Consider the following 21,075-nt stretch of genomic DNA (forward strand, 5'->3'; position numbering starts at 1 on the left):
TCTATTGTGATACAGAGTAGCTTATGGTTAAGTCTGGCTTGACAGTGACAACATACAACGGGATTCCTTGAACTAACGACTTATTGACAAATAACCAACACGGATTCAGAAAATGTCGTTATTGTGAAACACAACTATCTCTTTATTCTCTTGGAGTAATGAGTGCTATCGACAGGATATGTCAAATTTATTCCATATCTTCAGATTTCCAGAAGGCTTTTGAGACCGTTCCTCGCAAGCGACTTCTAATTAAATTATGTGCCTACGGAATATCGTCTCAATTGTGCGATTGGATCTGTGGTTTCCTGTCAGAAAGGTCACAGTTTGTGATAACTGGCGGAAAGTAATCGAGTAACACAGAAGTAATATGTGGCGTTGCCCAAGGAAATGTTATAGGCCTTCTGCTGTTCCTGATCTACATACACGATTTAGGCGACAGTTTGAACAGCCCTCTTAGATTGTTTGCAGATGATGCTATCCCTTACCGTCTTGTAAACTCATCAGATGATCAAAACCAATTGCAAAATTATTTAAAGAAGATATCTGTATGGTATGAAAACTGGCAGTTCACGCTAAATAATGAGAAGTATGAAGTCGTCTACATAAGTACCAAAAAGAAACCGCTAAATCTCGATTACACAACAACTCACACAAATTTAAAGGCTGTAAACCTGACTAAATACTTCTTGATTACAATTACGAAAAACTTAAATTGAAACGATCACATAGATAATATCGTGGGGAAGGTAAACCATAGACTGCGATTTATTGACAGAACACTTGGAAAATGTAACAGGTTTACAAAAGAGACTGCTTACACTACGCTTGTACGTCCTCTTCTGGTGTATTGCTGTGCGGTGTGGGATTCGCATCAGAGGATTGACGGAGGAGATCGGAAAAGTTCAGAGAAAGGCAGCTCGTTTTGTATTACCGCCAAACACGGGAGTGCGTTGCACAGATATGATATGCGAATACGGGTGGCAATCATTAAAACAAAGGCGTTTTTCGTTGCGGCAGGACCTTCTCATGAAATTTCAATCACCAGCTTTCTCCGCCGAATGCGAAAAATATTTCGTTGGCGCCCGCCTACATAGGGAGAAATGATCATCATAACTAAACAAGAGAAATCAGAGCTCACACGGAAAGATTTAAGTGTTCGTTTTTCCCTCGCTCTTTTCGAGACTGGAGCGGTAGAGAAATAGCTTGGAAGGTGGATCGAGGAACCCTCTGCCAGGTATTTAACTGCGAATTTCAGAATAACCATGTAGATGTAGATGTAGGAACTTCAATGGTTTTGTCAAATATTTGAAATGCGCAAGTTGTTTGAAGTGATTATCAAACACAGACTGTGTTTAAGAGAAATTTTGACTGGCGGCTGATTTGACAAAATGGTGGTCGTTGTTTGTGTTCATGTTTCGCTCCGCATGTCCTTTTTTCCCCCTTTATTGAATTTCGATTCCCCCCTAAGGGGGCGGGCTGGCAGCAGCTGCTCTGCAGCCTACAGACTTTTTAAAACGTAAGAAGAAGATAAGAAATAATAAAATCAGGCGATAAAACGGTGACTTAAATTGTAAAACTTCGGAAAATTGTGGAAAGTTAAAACATAAAACAAAGGGTTGGTAATGCAAATAAAATACACAGGAAGCAGACAGGTAACATAGTAGACAGACAATTAAAAAAACATGGCGACAGACTGGTTTCTGTTCGCAAGAGATATAAAAATCACACCCAGCGACAGTATGATGTCCGTTCGCAACACTTTGGAAAAGACACACAACACCGAACACTCACTGTAAACACTGCACTAAAATGTCGGCACAAAGAAGACACACCAAAGCCAAGAGCCGATGGGGGGGGGGGGGGAGGGACCTGGACAGATGAGGGGGAAAACAAGGAGGGAGGGGAGGAAAAACGAAAGGGGGGGGGGAACCGAAGGAGGTAGAGGACTCATAAGGGGGGGGGGAGGGGCAGGGCAGACGCAAGAGGGAATGGAAAAAGGCAGAGGAGGGAAATGCAAAAGGATTTGGAGGAGAGAAGAGGGGCAGAGAGAGGGTAGGTGGGGAAAAAAGAGGATGGAAAGGGGGGAGAGGGAAGCCAGGAAAAGGACAGAGGAAAGGAGGGGGGGGGTGAGGATCAGAGTTGATAGGAGGGATAAATGGAGGGGGAGAGGGCATCATCTGGGAGGGGGAGTTGATGGAAGCCACCTTGGGAAAGGAGATGAAGGGTGTAGAGATGGAGGGTATGAGGGACACAACAGTGAAGATGTGGCAGGGCGTGGGATGAGAGAGGAGAGGAGCAACCAGGGGGTGAGGGGGATCAAGGCGGCGGGAGGTGTAGAGTATGCGGATATGTTCAAGGAACAGGAGCAGATGGGGGAAGGGAATGAGGTCATAGAGGGTCTGCATGGGGGACAGGAGGCATATACAGAAGGCGGGACTAGCATAACAGACGACCGCATGTCCAGCGAGTAAAAGTTTTTATTGCGATTTACCTCTCTGTATCGTGAGTTTCCACAATTGTGAAAACTAGAGTCAAGGCTAAAAACAAAACAGCACTGGCAGTCACCAAAACAGAAAAGGTGTTGCGTCTTTCCCAGCCATAAATTACACAGGAAGACGTTAAGAAGGAAATGAATACCTTATGTACAACGTACGAGAGATGTACACGGAGGTGACGAAAGCCATGGGATAGCGACATGCACATATACAGATGACGGTAGAATCGTGTACACAAGATATAAAAGGGCAGTGCTGTGGCAGACCTGTCATCTGTACTCAGGTGATTCATGTGAAAAGGTTTTCGGCCTGATTATGGCCGCACGACGGAAATCAACACACTTTGAACGCGGAATGACTGTTGGACCTAGACGCATGGGACAATCCGTCTCGGAAATTGTTAAGGTATTCAATATTCCGAGATCCAAACTTCAAGAGTGTGTCGAGTATACGATACTTCAGGCATTAGCTCTCACCACTGAGAACGCAGTGGCCGACGCCCTTCACTTATCGATCGAAAGCAGTGGCGTTTGTGTAAACATATCAGCGCTAATAGACAAGCAACATTCCGTGAAATAATCGGAGAAATCAATGTGGGGCATACGACGAATGTGTCCATTAGGACAATGCGTTGAAATGTGGCGTTAATGGGCTATGGCACCAGACGACCGACTCGAGTGCCTTTGCTAACAGCACATCGCCTGCAGCGCATCTCCTGGGCTCGTGACCATATCGGTTAGACCCTATAGGACTGGATACCGTGGCCTGGTCAGATGAGTCCCAATTTCAGCTGGTAAGAGCTGATGGCAAGGTTCGAATATGGCGCAGATCCCACGAAGCCATGGACCCAAGTTGTCAACAAGGCACTGTGCGAGGTGATGGTGCCTTCATAACAGTGTGGTCTATCTTTACATGGGATGGACTGGGTCCTATAGTCCAACTGAACCGATCACTGACTGGCAATGGTTGTTCGGCTACTTGTTGACTATTTGCAGCCATTCATTTGGCTCCTGTCCACCTGATTAGCTGAGTGGTAACGTGATGCTGAGTGCTAACGTGGTTGCATACCACACAGTGGGCCTGGGTTCGATTTCCGGCCGGATTGGAAATTTTCTCCGCTTGTGGACTGGGTGTTGTATTGTCATCATCAGCTCATCATCAACGACGCGCAAGTCGCCCAATGTGGCGTCACCTGAAATAAACTTACACCCGGCGGCTGAACTTCCCCGGATGGGGCCTCACGGCCATCAATGCCACACTACCATTTCATTTGGCCACTCATCGAACATTTATGGGGCATAATCGAGAGGTCAGTTCGTACACGAAATTGTGTATCGGGAATACTTCCGCAATTATGGACGGCGACAGAGACAGCATGTTTAAATATTTCTTTAAGGGGGCTTGCAACGACTGATGAACTCCATGCCACTTTGAGTTGCTGCACTACACTGGGCAAAAGGAGGTCCGACACGAGGTTAGGAGGTATCCCATGACTGTTTTTACCTCAGTATATAGTCCACACTTTGTGATATTATAAGTCCGCAGCTCGTGGTCTTGCGGTAGCGTTCTCGCTTCACGCGCGTGGGGTCCCGGGTTCGGTTCCAAGCGGCGTCAGGGATTTTTCCTGCCTCGAGATGACTCGGTGTTGTTGTGTTGTCTTCATCATCATTCATCCCCATTACGGCAATGGCAAATCACCTCCGCTAGGACCTCACCTAGTCGGCGGTGCGGGTCTCCCGCATCGTTCCCTACGCTCCTCGGAGTATGAGACATCATCTTCTGATATTATAATGAAATTTCATAAGACCACCAAGTAGAAGAAAATAGGTTTTCATATAAATGTGTCTTCTTTTTCAATGTGAATGCGAAATAATTCTAAAATGTTATGAAAAGTTTGACTGTCCATTCGGAGAAAGTTGATGTAATCATCATGTTCTGAGTGTAATGTTTCCTTCACTAGATTTTCATGCATATATGTAACTCTCAATTTCAGCCCTTCCCTGGACCAGTGTATTTTATTTTTCTAATTTATCTACAGTGCTAAAGTCAAAGCAAGAAAATCATTATCTACAGTGGTAGGCATTCCCACTAGTGGCAAATACTCTGCGACATGATACGCACAGTGTGACAGTTGCCTCAGAGATGAGGTTAAATTTGACAAACTTTGTAGGTACGTCTGAGCACTTGTTTGACAAACTCGTGGACTATAAACAGCGAATTTGACAACTTCGATCGTAACCAGGACCCTTTATACTCCCAGTTAGGAACATTGTGGCAAGACAAGTTAAGTGAGTACCATAACTATGTATTAGTATACGGGTCTCAGTGTGAGAGCTCCTCAGTAGCTCGTGTCACAGATTAAGTAAATGTTGTCTCGTAATTACCGCAACACAATGTTTCGCTTTGTACGAGGGCTATTCAGAAAGTAGGGAACGTTTTGGCATTTAAAAAAAGCTAAGTATAATAAATACATTTGATTATATACATCTTAAAGAGCGACCGACATACTACTTTTCCACATAGTCACCAAACACATTGAGGTACTTATCATAGCGGTGGACAAGCTTTGAAAGACCTTCGTCGTAAAGTTCAGCCGCCTGAGACTTCAGCCAAGGAGCCACGCCCGCCTAGAGTTCCGCGTCGTCATCAAAGCGCTGCGTTGCAAGCCAGTTTTTTATCTTGGGAACCGAGTGGAAGTCGCTTGGTGCAAGATTGGGGCTATAGGGCGGATGAGGGAAAATTTCTCATCTGAATGAATTAAGGAGTTCTTTAGTGCGGTTTGCCGTGAGAGGTCGGGCATTGTAATGCAAAAACAAAATTTTGGACGTCAGTTTGCCTCGGCGTTTGTTTTGAACTGCTCTTCTAAGCTGTGCAAAGTTTGACAGTACCGGGCACAATTTATGGTTGTTCCACGTTCGAGAAAATCAATAAGAAGCCTATCCCAAAACACTGTCGCCATCGACTTCCTTGCTGACAAGGTTTGCAAACATTTTCTTGGTTTTTGGGGGACCTTGTGAGCCCCCACTCCATGGACTATAATTTTGTCTCGCAAATGACGTGTTTCACCCAAGTCTCGTCACCGGTTACGATTCGATCCAGTAATGAATCTCCATGTTTGTGGTAGGCCTCCAGAAATGTCAACGTTGCCCCTATTCGCTGTTCTTTTCGGTGTTCTGTAAGCATTTTGGGCACCCATCGTGCACAAAAATTGTGGTAGCCTAGCTTTTGAGTGACAATTTCAAACAACAAAGTCCGTGAAACTTAAGGAAAAGAAAGCGAAAGCTCCGTTTTTGTGAAGCGACAGTTTGCACGAATCGTTTCATCAACTTTGCGACAGTCACAATGCTCGGGCATCCACTGTTCTCTTCATCATGAATGTTGGTTCGGTCATTTTTAAACCGAATGCACCATTTCCGGACGGAACATTCACTCATTACGTTGTTTCCGTACACTTCGCACAGTTCACGATAAATTTCTATAAGTTTTCGGTTTTTTGCCAATAAAAACCGTATCACAGGCCGCACTTCACAAATGGCGGGATTTTCGATTGCAGCGCACATTTCAAATTCGAATATCGAAAAATCCAGACGCGCAGAGACGTTGCCGCTGTCATGGATAGATGCCGACTGAGCTGCCGAGCACGCACATACCAAAACATACGCGATCGGCGTGCGCCTAGCGGCGTCAGACGGAAACGTTCCCTACTTTCTGAATAGCTCTCGTACTATTCTAACTGTGACCATCTATAAAACAGGAACATTTTGAGACATCTTCTCGATTGCTGCTGCCCATCTCTAGAATGAACTACCCAGCAATCCGCGCACAGTTCAGTATCCTGCTGCATTTAACCATTTGACTAGCTGAGAATCAGTGGAAATTTACTGCCTATTATTGCTATGTATCAATATGAACATTCCGTCCAGAAGGGGCGGTATCATGAGGGCTGTGACTGTTGGTAAATGCAAATACAGCAATTTCTGCGTCAGTCACTTGTTTCATTTGCCACTACACGTTTCGATGGTCCACACCATCGTCTTCTGGTGGAGACTTGCTTATTTACATAGCTGGTGATGCTGAAGAGTACAGACGTCTTTTCTCAGTAGCAGACAAAGTGCAGTGTAGGTCATGTTGCGTCTTTTGCTAATGATAAAAACTATTTATTTAGAAAAGGCACTTTTGAGGTCAAAAAATTCATTGTCAGAAATTCATGTCTCGTCCACTCCCCGCAACAGTCCAACGACTCTTAACACTGTATATTCGCTTCCGGGGAATACCCTTACCGCCTAACAAATATTGTTTCACAATAATATGGGCTATTAGGGCTAGGCCATCGTCATCAGTTGCTGGTGAAATTGGGACTTGAATGCACGGGAAGTTGTCTTTGTGCTCTTAAAAGAATATTAATTTTTGTTCTTAAGGGAAATTAAAGTGTGGTGTTCTTTAAATAAATACTGTAGTAGTGTATTCAAATATAAATAATGGAAAGTGACAACAGTCATGAAGATTCTCCGCGGACCCCACAGAAGATATTGAGGCTGCGTGGTGAGTTGAAATTAAAACGTTTGAAACAAAAGTTCAGAAAGGAATGGTTGACTGATTTATCTTTCAAGGATTGGCTACAACCTGTTAGTTGGTTGGTTGGTTGTGTTGGGGAAGGAGACCAGACAGCGAGGTCATCGGTCTCATCGGATTAGGGAAGGACAGGGAAGGAAGTCAGCCGTGCCCTTTGAAAGGAACCATCCCGGCATTTGCCTGGACCGATTTAGGGAAATCACGGAAAACCTATATCAGGATGGCCGGACGCGGGATTGAACCGTCGTCCTCCCGAATGCGAGTCCAGTGTCTAACCACTGCGCCACCTCGCTCGGTAATCTGTTAGTGATGATACATATAAAGCTCGGTGTAAAGTTTGTAGATGTGAATTCAGTGCTGAGTTGACTGTAGTGAAAAATCACGCTAAAGGGAAAAAACACTTAAGTGCCGTAAAATGTGTCGGGCCTCTACAAAAGAAACTTAACTTTTCATCACAATCAAAATCGTCTGATACATTTGATAAGCAGGGCAAGAGGGCTGAAATATTGCTATGTGGATTTTTGGCAGAACATAACATCTCTATTAATACAGCCAATCACTTAACAGATGTAATTAAAAGTGCCTTTCCCGATTCTAAAATAGTTGAGAACTTGCAGTTGGCTAGAACAAAAGCCACAGGGGTGATAAAGAATGTCATAGGTAAATGTCATTTGGATGAACTGAATGAAGTTTTACGGAGACAAAAGTTCAGTTTCATAATTGATGAATCTATCGACATTTCCGCTACGAAAAATTTGTGTATTTGTGTGCGGTATTTTGATGAAGATAGCTCCAAAATACATACTAAATTTTGGCAGTTGTTACAGCTGTTTGACGAGAAAAATGCAGAGGCCGCTCATGAAGGTGCCACTGCTAATCGTTTGTACGATCTCGTACGTGAAGCCTTGTCAGTACATAATATTCCTCCTGAAAATTTAGTAGGATTTGCTTCGGATAGGTGCAACACAATGATGGGGAAAGATAATTTTTGTTGCTACTCGAATAATTAGAGATTTTCCTGGTATTTTTATACAGAAATGTATATGTCAATCATTGCACCTATGTGCTAGTGAGGCTTGCAAACAATTACCAAGACTATGTGAAGACACAGCAAGGGATACATATTCATTCTTTAAGCATAGTTCAAAAAGAATAGCCCAGTTTGTGGAATTCCAACAGTTTTGTAATGTCGAACCTCACAAGATACTGCATCCGTCTCAAACAAGATGGTTATCTTTGTTAACTGTTGTTTCACGTATTCTAGAACAATGGAAAGCATTGCAATTATTTTTCACTTGCAAGTGGGAAGAAGAAAGACTGTATGCAGCTGAACAGTTAGCAAAGGCATTCAGGAACAACTTCGTAAGTGTATTTTTTTTATATTTCTCGAGTGGATTCTACCGAAATTTGTGTCTCTGAATCAATATTTTCAAAGCGAGAAATTAGTAATGTGCTCTTTGCATGATAGAATGTGCAAAACGTACAAAGAAATCCTTCTCTGCTAATGTCTCCTGATTATATCAATAAAACTGATTTGACAGACATAGATCCAGCAAACCCAGCCCAACTTGTGCCTTGTACGCAAATGTATTTAGGTGTAGGTGTGATGGATTTCATGAGCCAATCTGAAAACATCTCACAAAAATCTAAAGTGACTGATTTCTACTACAGAGTGCAACAGTTTCTTATAGTATCTTGTTGTGAGATAAAAAAGCGGTATGATTTCAATAATTCTGTTCTAAAAATGTTGAGTTGGTTAACACCAGAAATAGCATTGTCAAAAAGTGCTGCAAGGCCGTCAACGCTTGTTCCACTTATAAAGTCGGTTCAGAGGATTTCTCCAAAAGACAAAAGACTTATGCAAATGATTGATGATCAGTGGAGAGCATTGCCACATGCAGAATTTCCCGAAAATCTACAGTCTAAAGAGGTGGACGAATTTTGGATGTTCATAAAGAACGCTAGGGACCTTCATGGTAACCAAGAGTTCCTTCAAATAGGAATCTTTGTGCTAGATATATTAGTTTTACCACATTCTAGTGCTGATTGTGAGCGGGTCTTTTCAAAAATGAATCTAGTGAATACACCATTGAGAAATAAGTTACATTCGGGTAGTCGGCGCAGTAATGCTCACTTCCCAGCGTGTGAAGAATTGTGTACAGTTCGAACCAACCAGTGCAATGATTGCATCAATGAACACGTCGAACATTTGTGCTAACAAGGGAACCTCCCCCTCGCACCCCCCTCATATTTAGTTATAAATTGACGCAGTGGATAGGCCTTGAAAAACTGAACACAGATCAATCGAGAAAACAGGAATAAGTTGTGTGGAACTATGAAAAAATAAGCAAAATATACAAACTGAGTAGTCCATGTGAAAGATAAGCTACATCAAGGGAAACGTGAGCTGATGAGCGCCGTGGTCCCGTGGTTAGAGTGAGCAGCTGCGGAATGAGAGGTCTTTGGTTCGAGTCCTCCCTCGAGTGAAAATTTTACTTTTTTTACTTTCGCAAAGTTACGATCTGTCCGTTCATCCATTGACATCTCTGTTCACTGTAATAAGTTTAGTGTCTGTGTTTTGCGACCGCACCGCAAAACCGTGCGATTAGTAGATGAAATGACGTGCCGCTTCAATAGGAACCGAAAACATTTGATCGCAAGGTCATAGGTCAACCGATTCCTCCACAGGAAAACACGTCTGATATATTCTACACGACACTGGTGACGGCATGTGCGTCACATGACAGGAATATGTTGTCGACCCACCTAACTTGTACACTTGGCGAATGGGTAAAAAGATTCTTCTACCTTGCCCGATTTAGGTTTTCTTGTGGATGTGATAATCACTCCCAAAAAAGTGATGAAAACATAAGAGTTTGTCACATAAACTGCAACAAATGAATGCAACAGTTTCACAGTCGCACAGTTTTCCCTGTGTTCTGTCAAAACATATGTTTTTTACGTTTTCAAATGTTTCCGTGTGTAGACCGTCAAATCCTGCATATGTCCAAACAAATCTAAACATGTCCTGGAATTTTGGAGAGCGAAGTTGATTATGTGTGAGTGCCTGAACTTTAATAATTGTCTGAAAATAAAAAAATTAACTTTTTACTCGAGATAAGATTTGAACCGAAGACCTTTCATTCCGCAGTTGCTTACGCTAACCACGGGACCATGGTGCTCGCAAGCTGAGAGTCTCCTAGATGTTGCTAACCTAGCGCATGGCCTACTCAGTTTGTATATTTTGCTTATTTTTTTGATAGTTCCACACAACTTCATCCTGTTTTCTCGATTGATCTGTGTTCAGTTTTTCAAGGCCTATCCCTGTGCCAACTTATAACTAAATCTGAGGGGGGTGTGATGGGGAGGTTCCCTTGTAAGAAGAAGGAACCTCATCGGGATAGTGACGCCGATTTCGCCGATGTGGAGTTCGACAACGATGCTTATTAGGGTGAGTTTAATTATATTATTATTTTTAATTATATTACGCACACAGTGCTACTTTTCGATCGGGGTTAGCGAATTTTCCTTGCATAAAATCTGTGATGCTTTGGACACTTCCGAGTTTATCTGGTTCTGAACGTATTTTTAGTACTTAGCATCGCGATTAGAGACGTTTTGGTTCGTAATCAGGAGGTTTTATGGATAAAAATTTTAAAAGATGAGAAGACTTTGCCATTCGCGATTGAAAACAAATATTGTGTACGTCATATTATCAGCGTTATTGTTTTTGTTTTTTTTAAGATTATCAGTATACGATAATTTTGGATAAAAAACGATAATTTTAAATACAAAATGCCATAATTTTATCTTCTGCGGTTGGCAACGCTGCCTGGACGTTACAAAAGGCGGGACATGCCTCTTAGTAGGGTGTGCGGTCACCATGGACGGCAGTGTATGCTGTGCCATGTGCTCCCACGATAGCCCCAAGGTTCCTGGAGGCGGCCCGGGCAGCGATGGGATACCAACCTCACTGCCGCCCGCCATACAGCCAACCAGGAGTGATGGTCTAGAGTGCTATTTCTTTTCGTAGCAGGACCCCTTTGATCGTCATCTGCGGTGCCCATGCAGCACTGCCGTACATCAACAATAGCCTACGTCCCGTTTGTTGCCCTTCATGCAAGCTATCCTGGGGTCACATTTTAGCAAGATAATGGCTGCCCGCACACCGAGAGTCTCTACTGTTTGTCTTCATGCTTGCGAAACCCTACTTTGGCCACGAAGGTCGCCAGATGCCTCCCCAATTGAGAACGTTTGGCGCATTATGGGTAGGGCCCTCCATTCAGCTCGAGATTTTGACGATCTAATGGGCCAATTGCACAAATTTGGAACGGTACCCCTCAGATGGACATCCAACGACTCTGTCAATCAATGCCAGGCCGAATAGCTGCTTGCATAAGGGCCAGAGGTGGACCAAAGTGTTATGACTCGCTCAATTTGTGAAGCTCTTTCGCTTGAATAAATCATCCAATTTTTCTTAAATTGCGACCATTTGCTTGTATGTACACGTACATCACTGCCACCGATTTCCGACCCATTCGGATATATGCTACTAACCATTAAAATTGCTACACCAAGAAGAAATGCAGATAATAAACAGGTATTCATTGGACAAATATATTATACTAGAACTGACATGTGATAACATTTCCACGCAATTTGGGTGCATATATCCTGAGAAATCAGTGCCCAGAACAACCACCTCTGGCCGTAATAACAGCCTTGATACGCCTGGGCATTGAGTCAAACAGAGCTTGGATGGCATGTACAGGTACAGCTGTTTGTGCAGCTTTAACACTACACAGTTCATCAAGAGTAGTGACTGGCGATTGTGACGAGCCAGTTGCTCGACCACCATTGACCAGACGTTTTCAGTTGGTGAGAGATCTGGAGAATGTGCTGGCCAGGGCAACAGTTGAACATTTTCTGTATCCAGAAAAGCCCGTACAGGACCTGCAACATGCCGTCGTGCATTATCCTACTGAAATGTAGGGTTCACAGGGATCGAATGAAGGGTAGAACCACGGGTCGTAATACATCTGAAATGTAACGTCCACTGTTCAGAGTGCCGTCAATGCGAACAAGAGGTGACCGAGACGTGTAACCAATGGCACCCCTTACCATCAAGCCGGGTGAGACGCCAGTATGGCGATGACGAATAAAAGCTTCCAATGTGCATTCACCGCGATGTCGCCAAACACGGATGCGATCATCGTGATGCTGTCAACAGAACCTGGATTCATCCGAAAAATGACGTTTTGCCATTCGTGCACCCAGGTTCGTCGTTGAGTACACCATCGCAGGCGCTCCTGTCTGTGATGCAGCGTCAGTGGTAACCGCAGCCATGGTCTCCGAGCTGATAGTCCATGCTGATGCAAACGTCGTCGAACTGTTCGTGTAGATGGTTGTTGTCTTGCAAACGTCCCCATCTGTTGACTCAGGGCTCGAGACGTGGCTGCTCCGTTACAGCCATGCGGATAAGATGCCTGTCATCTCGACTGCTAGTGATACGAGGCCGTTGGGATCCAGCACGGCGTTTCGTATTACCCCCCTGAACCCACCGATTCCATATTCTGCTAACAGTCATTGGATCTAGACCAACGCGAGTTGCAATATCGCGATACGATAAACCGCAATCGCGATAGGCTACAATCCGACCTTTATAAAAGTCGGAAACGTGATGGTACGCATTTCTCCTCCTTACACAACGTTTCACCAGGCAACGCCGGTCAAGAGCTGTTTGTGTATGAGAAATCGGTTGGAAACTTTCCTCATGTCAGTACGTTGTAGGTGTCGCTACCGGCGCCAACCTTGTGTGAATGCTCTGAAAACTTAATCATATCACAGCATCTTCTTCCTGTCAGTTAAATTTCGCGTCTGAAGCACGTCATCTTCGTGGTGTAGCAATTTTAATGGCCAGTGGCGTATATATCCAACCTTGCTTAGTGCTGGCTTGCCATCTGATCTCTTGATATTCATATAGGCACAGGCACTTCTTTATTCCGCAAGGATTTCTATAATTTTCCTACAGGTGGCATCTATAAGTCTCCTAGTTATACATGCATTTGTTCTCTTGCCGTTCCTGATTTTAGACGTCTGTATTCTGGTTCTTTGTTGTATTTTCTTCTTTCGTCAATTAAGTTCAGCATCTCCTACGTTACTAAGGATTTCTAATAGGCCTTGTCTCGTTATCTATTTGATCCTCCACTGCCTTCAATAATCATCATTAAACGCTACCAATTCGTCCTCTATTGTGTTCCCTTCCCCTGTTTCAGTCCATTAATGATCTGAAATTACATCCTCATGCAATTAAATCCAGCGTGTTCAACAAGTTTACCGAGTGAGATGGTGCAGCGGTAAGATACAAGACTAGCATTTAGGGCATCAGTTTCCACGATTTCACTTAACAGCTAAAAGCGAATGTCGGAATAGTTTCTTTGAAAGGATATGATCGATTTTCTTCCAATCCTTTCCCAAACCAATCTTGTGCTCCGTCTCTAATGACACGTCTTCATCGATTGGACATTAAACCTTAACCTTCTTTCCTACCAACGAGTCAGGAACTAAAGCTAGAAAATCTTCAGAAAAAATTAACGCAATAAACAGTAATAGAAAACAAGATCACAGAGCAAGTAGATTAATTTAAATTTTTTGAGACGATACTAACAAACAAATGAAACCAGTATCAAAAAGACGAAACGGAGAAGTACCATTAGGGTACCTAAAGGGCACCATTCGAAGATCTCTCCAAAATAAGATAAGAACAGAAACTTGTCTTAAATTTTGAGTCATGTCGGTGTCAACATTGCTCTGTGGGGGTGAATCTTGGATAATGAAAAAAAAGGTGAAATAAGATTATAGGCCATTGAAGTGAAATTCCTCATAGCAGGGTATACAAAGTTAGATTATAAAGGAAATATCAATACTAGGAAGGACTGAAAATGTTTGATACGAACGAAAAGTTTGAATAAAATCGGTAAAGATGGGCATCCAATCTGTTGGGAATGGAGGAGTCAAGATTACCACTACAACTTTGGCAAAATATTTCGCAAGGTAAAATACGCTTAGAAGACCAGCAAAGAGATGAAAGGATCAAATGTAGCAGCAATAAGCCGAGAAAGATCTAACGCATGACAAAAGGAGAAGATCGTTATTCATGTTTTGTCCCTACTGACAAACACGATGTACAAGAGTATACATTTCTGAGTTTTGTTTAGCTTTCCTTTGTGTCCATATCACTGTCATTCTCTAAAAATCGCCTCATTTCCACTCGCCAGACCAAGATGTACAGCTCTTTTTGGGTTTTTGTGACAGGTCAGCTGTCCAGTTCTGAGTATTTTTTTTTTATATTCCAATAATGTTAAGCTGACACTGAAAATTAAAAATCGAAATATACAAAATGAATCAGATCGATTGAGGATACTGTGTACCAGCAAAGCAGATTCCCCAAAGTGGAGAAATAGACAATGAACTCTAAAAAACCGTTATTCAACTCTTGATGCTATCTATAACATTTTTTGCTTCCGAAATTTGACGTCTGATCTGATTAATTGCATTTTTTCATGTCTTTTATTTTCTAACGTCGATCTGCGTGATAAAAGTTGATCAAAGTGTGTTTTGAAAGCTGCATTTTTTGGGTTATTTGGATGACTTGTAAGCCAGCGCCAGTATTTGAGGTAAATGTGGGAAAACATCTACAATAACCCTCAAATTGTCCGATATAATCTGATCTTAAGAGCCTATAACTGAACCAAGACGATGCTGAACTATCCAGTTTGAGATATTATTGCGCATTCATGCCCATATGGCTACAGAATCCGTAAATTAGTCTGCATATAGCCCTGCGTTACACTTCCCAACAGTCTGACATGGGCCCAGCTCCTGAGGAGAACATCTTTTCGCTCTTGAAATTCCACACTTTCTTTTTCTCACTTCAAGAAGATATAATGATGTTTATTTTTTTTAGACTGACATATTAGGGTCCATAGATGAAGTACAGACGAATACACTCACAATACAGTACTGCCGCATGCCGTGTTGGACTGTATATAGGCTCAGCAGCCTAGATGTATCTTCTTTCTTTATGGACAAATTGTAAATTACTGTCGAGGTCAAGCTGTGCAGCAGAGGAAGGGGTTATCCTCATGGGAATTGACATTTGAGAATGAATGTCGCGCAGGAATACTGCAACAGTGACGTATTTTGTGCTACGTTTTGAAACTGCAGCTGGGTGACGACTGCAGAAGGAAGCGACCGAGGAAAGATTGGTAAGTACTTTGGCAATGTTCACTTGCGCCAAAACTGTAGAGTAGCGCCGAATCCGCCGTCGCGCCAAGGAAACTATATTTTACTGTGGATAGCCTGACCCCATACACGCTCAAGCTATGCAGTATTTGCTAAGCCTCAATGTTCCCCGTCGCACTCGGGAGTGCTAAATATACAGTTTAGACAACGATTTCTAGAAATGCGTGAGAATTCTGTAAAGAATAAAAACACTACACTCAGATTTTTGGAGGAGGTATGTGCCAGCTCTTATTCTCTCCTACTCCTCCATGGACGTTATGCCACACGTAATTGTTATTTATCTGCCATTAAGAAAAAGCCATAACTATCGAAATATGACAGCTATCTCGTTTCATTTGAAATACCATCGCAAAGAATATGTGTTACACAGTAAAGAATTCGATCTGTTGAAAAGCAGGTTTAGCTGCGATGGATAGCTTTTTTACATATAACTATCGATATTTATTTGGATGGGTGACACGACATTAATGATTGCTTTTTTTTTATTTAACTTCGAATCGGATACCTCCGTTGTTTTATTTCTGTATTAATGTAGGGAACACCTACTTAAAAATAGTATATTATTTTAGGACCTGTTTGTTCTCCTTATACCATATCGATAGAAAATTGTTTATTCCTGAGAACGCAGTGCCAATGTTCTTGCACCGGTGATTATTACTTCCCTTTTCTCCTTATCTTTTTCTACATAATATACATAGATCTACTGTTTACACATTCTAGTTATTTTTACACTCGATACAATTGCGTCACGTTATGTGTCAATCTTTCCGTAAAAAAAAAACTTTTTATGCTTTCACAGGAGATTAAATAAGTTAAAAATCGAACTCGTTGCTGCAGCAGCCCTTCGGAGACTCAGCAAATTTACTCTTCCTATTACAGCTGAAGTCATCACTGTATGCAACCAGAAAGAAAATCACATTGAATCACCGTAAAATCTCGCTCTGGCGAATGCTATAGGTACCATAATAGTTACACATACGTTCAAAAAACTTGGCAGTAAATAGAAAGCTTACTTCTTCATTGACAGTGCAGAAATTATTTCGTAAATGTTGCTCATATCGGAATGCAAATAGAACTTTGAAACCAGATAGACTTTAACAGCTAAGTACACTATATATTGGGAAGCGTATTGGTATGTGGGTGCTCGACCACTATCTAGCCAGTATGAGGCAAGTAACACAAATCTATTCACATGTCACGTAGTAATGCTGTTTACAGAAATAGTTGCTTACCGCATATTGTTGATGAAGGTATTCACAGACTCCATGTTCAGCTTCCAACAATCTCCACAGCGTTCTAACTGAACTGACAAGAGACAGGGCTCTTGCGCGACTGTCTGAATGTAGGTCTTGCGCGTGTGTAACTTAACCTACTTAGCGTGCACCTTCACGAACAGAATATGAACACCGAGGAAAAGGAAAATCTAGAGTGATTAAATATAATTTATACGTTCACAGGCAAGGAAAGCGTTGGCTATTATTAAGTATTTACCGATAAAACATTCCAACTGATAGCCTACGGAGACCCTCATTTTTTCGAGGTCTGTTTGTTGTCGGTCGTTTCCGAAGATGTGCGTGTAATCAAACAGTTGAAAGTCATTTGGTCAAGAGCGACGAAGGGGAATTTATTGTGATTGCACCGCAGTTTCTCGGGTTTATTTCCTCTGTGTTTAGTTGAGAAATTACGTATATTTGTTATGTCTGACGCATTCTTGAAAGGTTTTCGAATGAAGGGAATTATGTTAACACGTTATTCATAAGAGTATTTTGGAGAATCTGTGGACGTTGTAGATAGGTATAAAAGTATATATTTGTCGGTGTCAATTTCATAGGTCAAAACATCGTCGTAAACTCTGTCAGTAAGTTTAATTACAATATAGTATTTGCGTCGCTGCAATCGAATAAATACAAAAGACTTTAAGCTGGCGAGTGATCAACAGGTCAGGAACAAAAGTGAGGGTTACCAAATTTTCTTCCTCTGTCGCCTCATGAGCACGTTAGAATGAAAATGTTTTCAATTGGAATGGATTTGTCTTTCAGATTTAGGGGCTTAAAACCTGAGAATTTTAGTAAGAAACAGTTATTACAAAAGCAATGAAGAGGTGTTCCAAGTAGCCGTTATAAAAACTTTTGCATGGGACATGTCAGCATTAACTAATGCTAATTTCAGTTTGTGTACGACAAAAGTTGTGCCCTGTACTAATTACATAGCCTATTATGTATACCCAACTAACAAATATTTTACGCACAATTGTTGATCATTGTAATATAGTGTGTTACCACTGAATTACGGATACAGTTGTTTATGCGTCTCATGAAGTGAGGGCATAAGGCACTGTTGATGGTGATGCGTCTGTCGGATAGTGTCCTTGATGCTATTTGAGAGGAGTAGGCTATGGGCAGCAATGGATTTCACCCTTCCTTTCTCTGATCACCACCATACGATGCAAACATAATGCTACACTATACACATATCCATTACATTCACCTAAACTCTACAAATACACATGATGATTCTCACATATCTGTGCAAGGATAGGGGCCAGTGTGTGCAGAGGAAGAACACCATTTCGGACAGGTGGCCGAACCTACCATGTGGGATATCCCAGACAACAGTGCATTATGACATTTACATTTACCACCATATATGGTGATGTATGACAGCTCTCTCATATCTGCAAGAACTGGGGCCAGTGGGTGCGGAGGAAGAACACCCTTTCTGACTGGTGGTTGATCCTATGGTGTGGGATATCTCAGACAACAATGCAATACAACATTTACATTTACAACTATTTATAGTGACAATGTCACACTGAACTTGGATGAGGGTACTGTAGATATGTGGTGCATTAAAAACCAAAGGATTCAAAGATTAGTGTTAACCCCATCACTGTTATTATTAATTCAGTTTATTGCAATAGAAGCTTCATACATTTGAGCTGGTGGAACATTTTTAAATACACAGATTATAAAAAATCACTGAACAGAGTTTTTCCTCTTTGAAATTAATGTAGTGTCTCAGGTCAGGGGATTAAGATCTCTTGTGGTAACCTGTTGTACTTCCTTCTACCTACACATATCAGAAAAATTGGCCAGTAACTCATTGCAGTGTAGCACATGTATTTCATGAGCAAGGTGTAGCCTTTGGCTTTCCTTCCATTTGTCACATTCACCTTGTTTTTACTATCAGCCCATGAACTGCAACTTCCGTATCTCTGAAATTTCTCCTGACTTTTAGAGAGCCCAAGTTCATGTCCTTTGTCATTTCAGTGACTCTAGTAGGCTTACCACTCTTAAAATTTCTAGTAGTAAATCTTGCCACTCTGAAATGATTTTCTGGTAGCTACAGAACATTTTAATATTTCTGTAAGAAGTGACTTCAACAAACTGTTGAATCCATGCTACGCTGTAGTCAATGAGCAATATGAATTTTATAAGTACGTAGTATCTACCAGAACCACTTCTTGAAAACTGGCACATTGGAAATGGATAACATTTTTTGTATCCCTTAAAGCCAACTTCTCTTTCTTCAAATGTCTCCACAATCCTTACAACTCTGTGTAATTAAACACTTATTCATTTGAATCAGATCTGACACACAGCAGTTAGTTAAGTACACAGTAACATGCACTGGGAAGAAAATTGCTTTGACTTTTTCAAAGAAACTATTCCAGTGTTCATCTTAAGCATTTTAGAAAAAACAATTTTTTTCCCTTTATTTACTAATGAGATTCAAATTTAAGCATATCAATGCAAATGACATCATTATTTTGTGTACATACACACATACATGTAGAAATACATTTCAAGAGAAATATGATAAAATATTTATTCACTCATTCACCCTCAGGGAAGTGGAACAAGTCAAAGTATACATTAATATTGGCATTCAGGGATGTAGGAACAAGTCAAAGAACACATTAACAAAGAAAAAGAAATCATAGGCTTAATCTGTATGTACTGTATTCTCAACACACTTTCTCTATACTATATGCGATTCATGTTTATGCTATCTAGATTTAAGTGAGTAAATTTTAAAGAAAGCTGCTACTTTGAATGAAGCTGTGGATGCCTTCTCAGTTTTACTGTCATTTATTAGAAGCTTACGTTACTAGACTGCAATGGTATTTTTCAAAGAAAGTATTTTCTTACATCTGTAACTGCCGAGTCATATTTACAGCACACTACTACTTGTCATGCAGCTTTGTAACAATACTACTACTTGCTATGAAATTAATAGAACTTCTCAGTTGCATAGTGTGCATGTTCGGATAATTTATTAGAAAGAGTGGCTAATGAACTAATGATGTATGTTATTAATATTCTTTTGAAGCTGTAGAGATTCCCATTTTTTTATTTTATGTCAGATGGAAGCTTGTTAGAAATCTCCCCACCAGAGGATGTAACTCCATTCTGAACCCTAGACAAGGAAGCAAAGTCTACATGAAAATAATTTTTGTTGCTTGTATTGAGCCTGTGTAAATCATAATTCAAGTGAAACTAATTTTTTCTATCAACAACAAAAACCATTAAAGAATAAATTTATTGTGAAGTGAGTAAAAGAAATCCAAGATCTTCAAAAAGGATTCCACAAGATGTTCAGTTATCAGCGATACACAATATTGCCACCGCTTGCTTCTACTAAATAAGCATTTTATTAACTTTAGATGCACTGCCTGAGAAGATAATTTCATAAGACAACATATACAATCGTCCCTTACTGCTACTGATCAATATACAATTTTTACTCTAGATCAGAATGTTTGCAGATTTTATGCATCCTGGCAGACAAAAACTTTGTGTCTGACTGGGATTCGAACCTGGGACCTTTGCCTTTGGTAGAAAGAAGAGAGGTATACTGGAAAAAATGAACCTCTGAGGGCAGGCCATGAGTTGTATGTGGAAAGCTGTCAGTTGAGTGCATACAAACCAAAAGCAACAGTCACAGGTTTGAATCTCGGTTTAGCATACAGTTTTAGTTAGCTAAGAAGTTTCAATACATGACGTATTCATTACATATACACGTACATATACCACATAAATGAAACAGTATTAGTACTTAAGATCATGTTTAGGACATCACATGAATTTTTCTGTTGAATAAAACACCTTTTCTCTAAGGCATTTCTCGTATGGTGTTTCTGAAAACACTAAATGACTCACCAAATGCCTGTGCTGGCAACACATTAAATTATTGTACACCCATGTGTGTGTAACTGTCCTGAGATTTATTAAGCTTGGCTGCTTGAATTTCAATCTGCTGTCTTTGGAGTGTGTCATGTTGATGAGCAGTGTTATGCTCCTGTTATTTTTGCTTACAATAAAATGGGCCATAATTATTGGTATTCTGGGATGGTAATGAGAAGAACAGTGTAACCAAAACAGTTTTCAAATCAAGGGAAAAGGTTTGCAGAAAACAACAATATATCAATAAGGTGTAAGTTGATGTTAGATAGTTGGCAAGAAATAAGAGCATGCTAGGTATCATTTATTCTTAACACTATTTACTCCTTCTTATCTCTGGCTCAATCAGTTTCCTCCTTCACTACATTACATATATACTTTATTTTGTTCCCTGAGTTGAATTTTGTCTTCTCATGATGTGCTTGCTTCACTGTGTAGAATACTTTCTTCAGCATTCTGCAGTATGCCTTAGCATGAGTTACATTCCCAACGCCAAATTCTTGACTAATACAATTTCCTTT

The 21,075-nt window shown here is 41.2% G+C and overlaps 1 protein-coding gene across 1 annotated transcript in view; it reads right to left on the reverse strand.

The window, feature by feature from the left end:
* LOC124802677 (ATP-binding cassette subfamily G member 4-like) overlaps positions 1 to 16,790 on the reverse strand; it is a 311,068-nt gene extending 294,278 nt beyond the window's left edge. The window contains exon 1 of the mRNA XM_047263605.1: positions 16,604 to 16,790. Within this exon, the coding sequence (XP_047119561.1) occupies positions 16,604 to 16,638 (35 nt within the window). The 5' untranslated portion in view covers positions 16,639 to 16,790. The remainder of the gene's footprint in view (positions 1 to 16,603) is intronic.
* Between the last annotated feature and the right edge of the window lie 4,285 nt (positions 16,791 to 21,075).

This window comes from Schistocerca piceifrons, chromosome 6, assembly GCF_021461385.2.
Source record: "Schistocerca piceifrons isolate TAMUIC-IGC-003096 chromosome 6, iqSchPice1.1, whole genome shotgun sequence".
In the NCBI taxonomy this organism is placed as follows: domain Eukaryota; kingdom Metazoa; phylum Arthropoda; class Insecta; order Orthoptera; family Acrididae; genus Schistocerca; species Schistocerca piceifrons.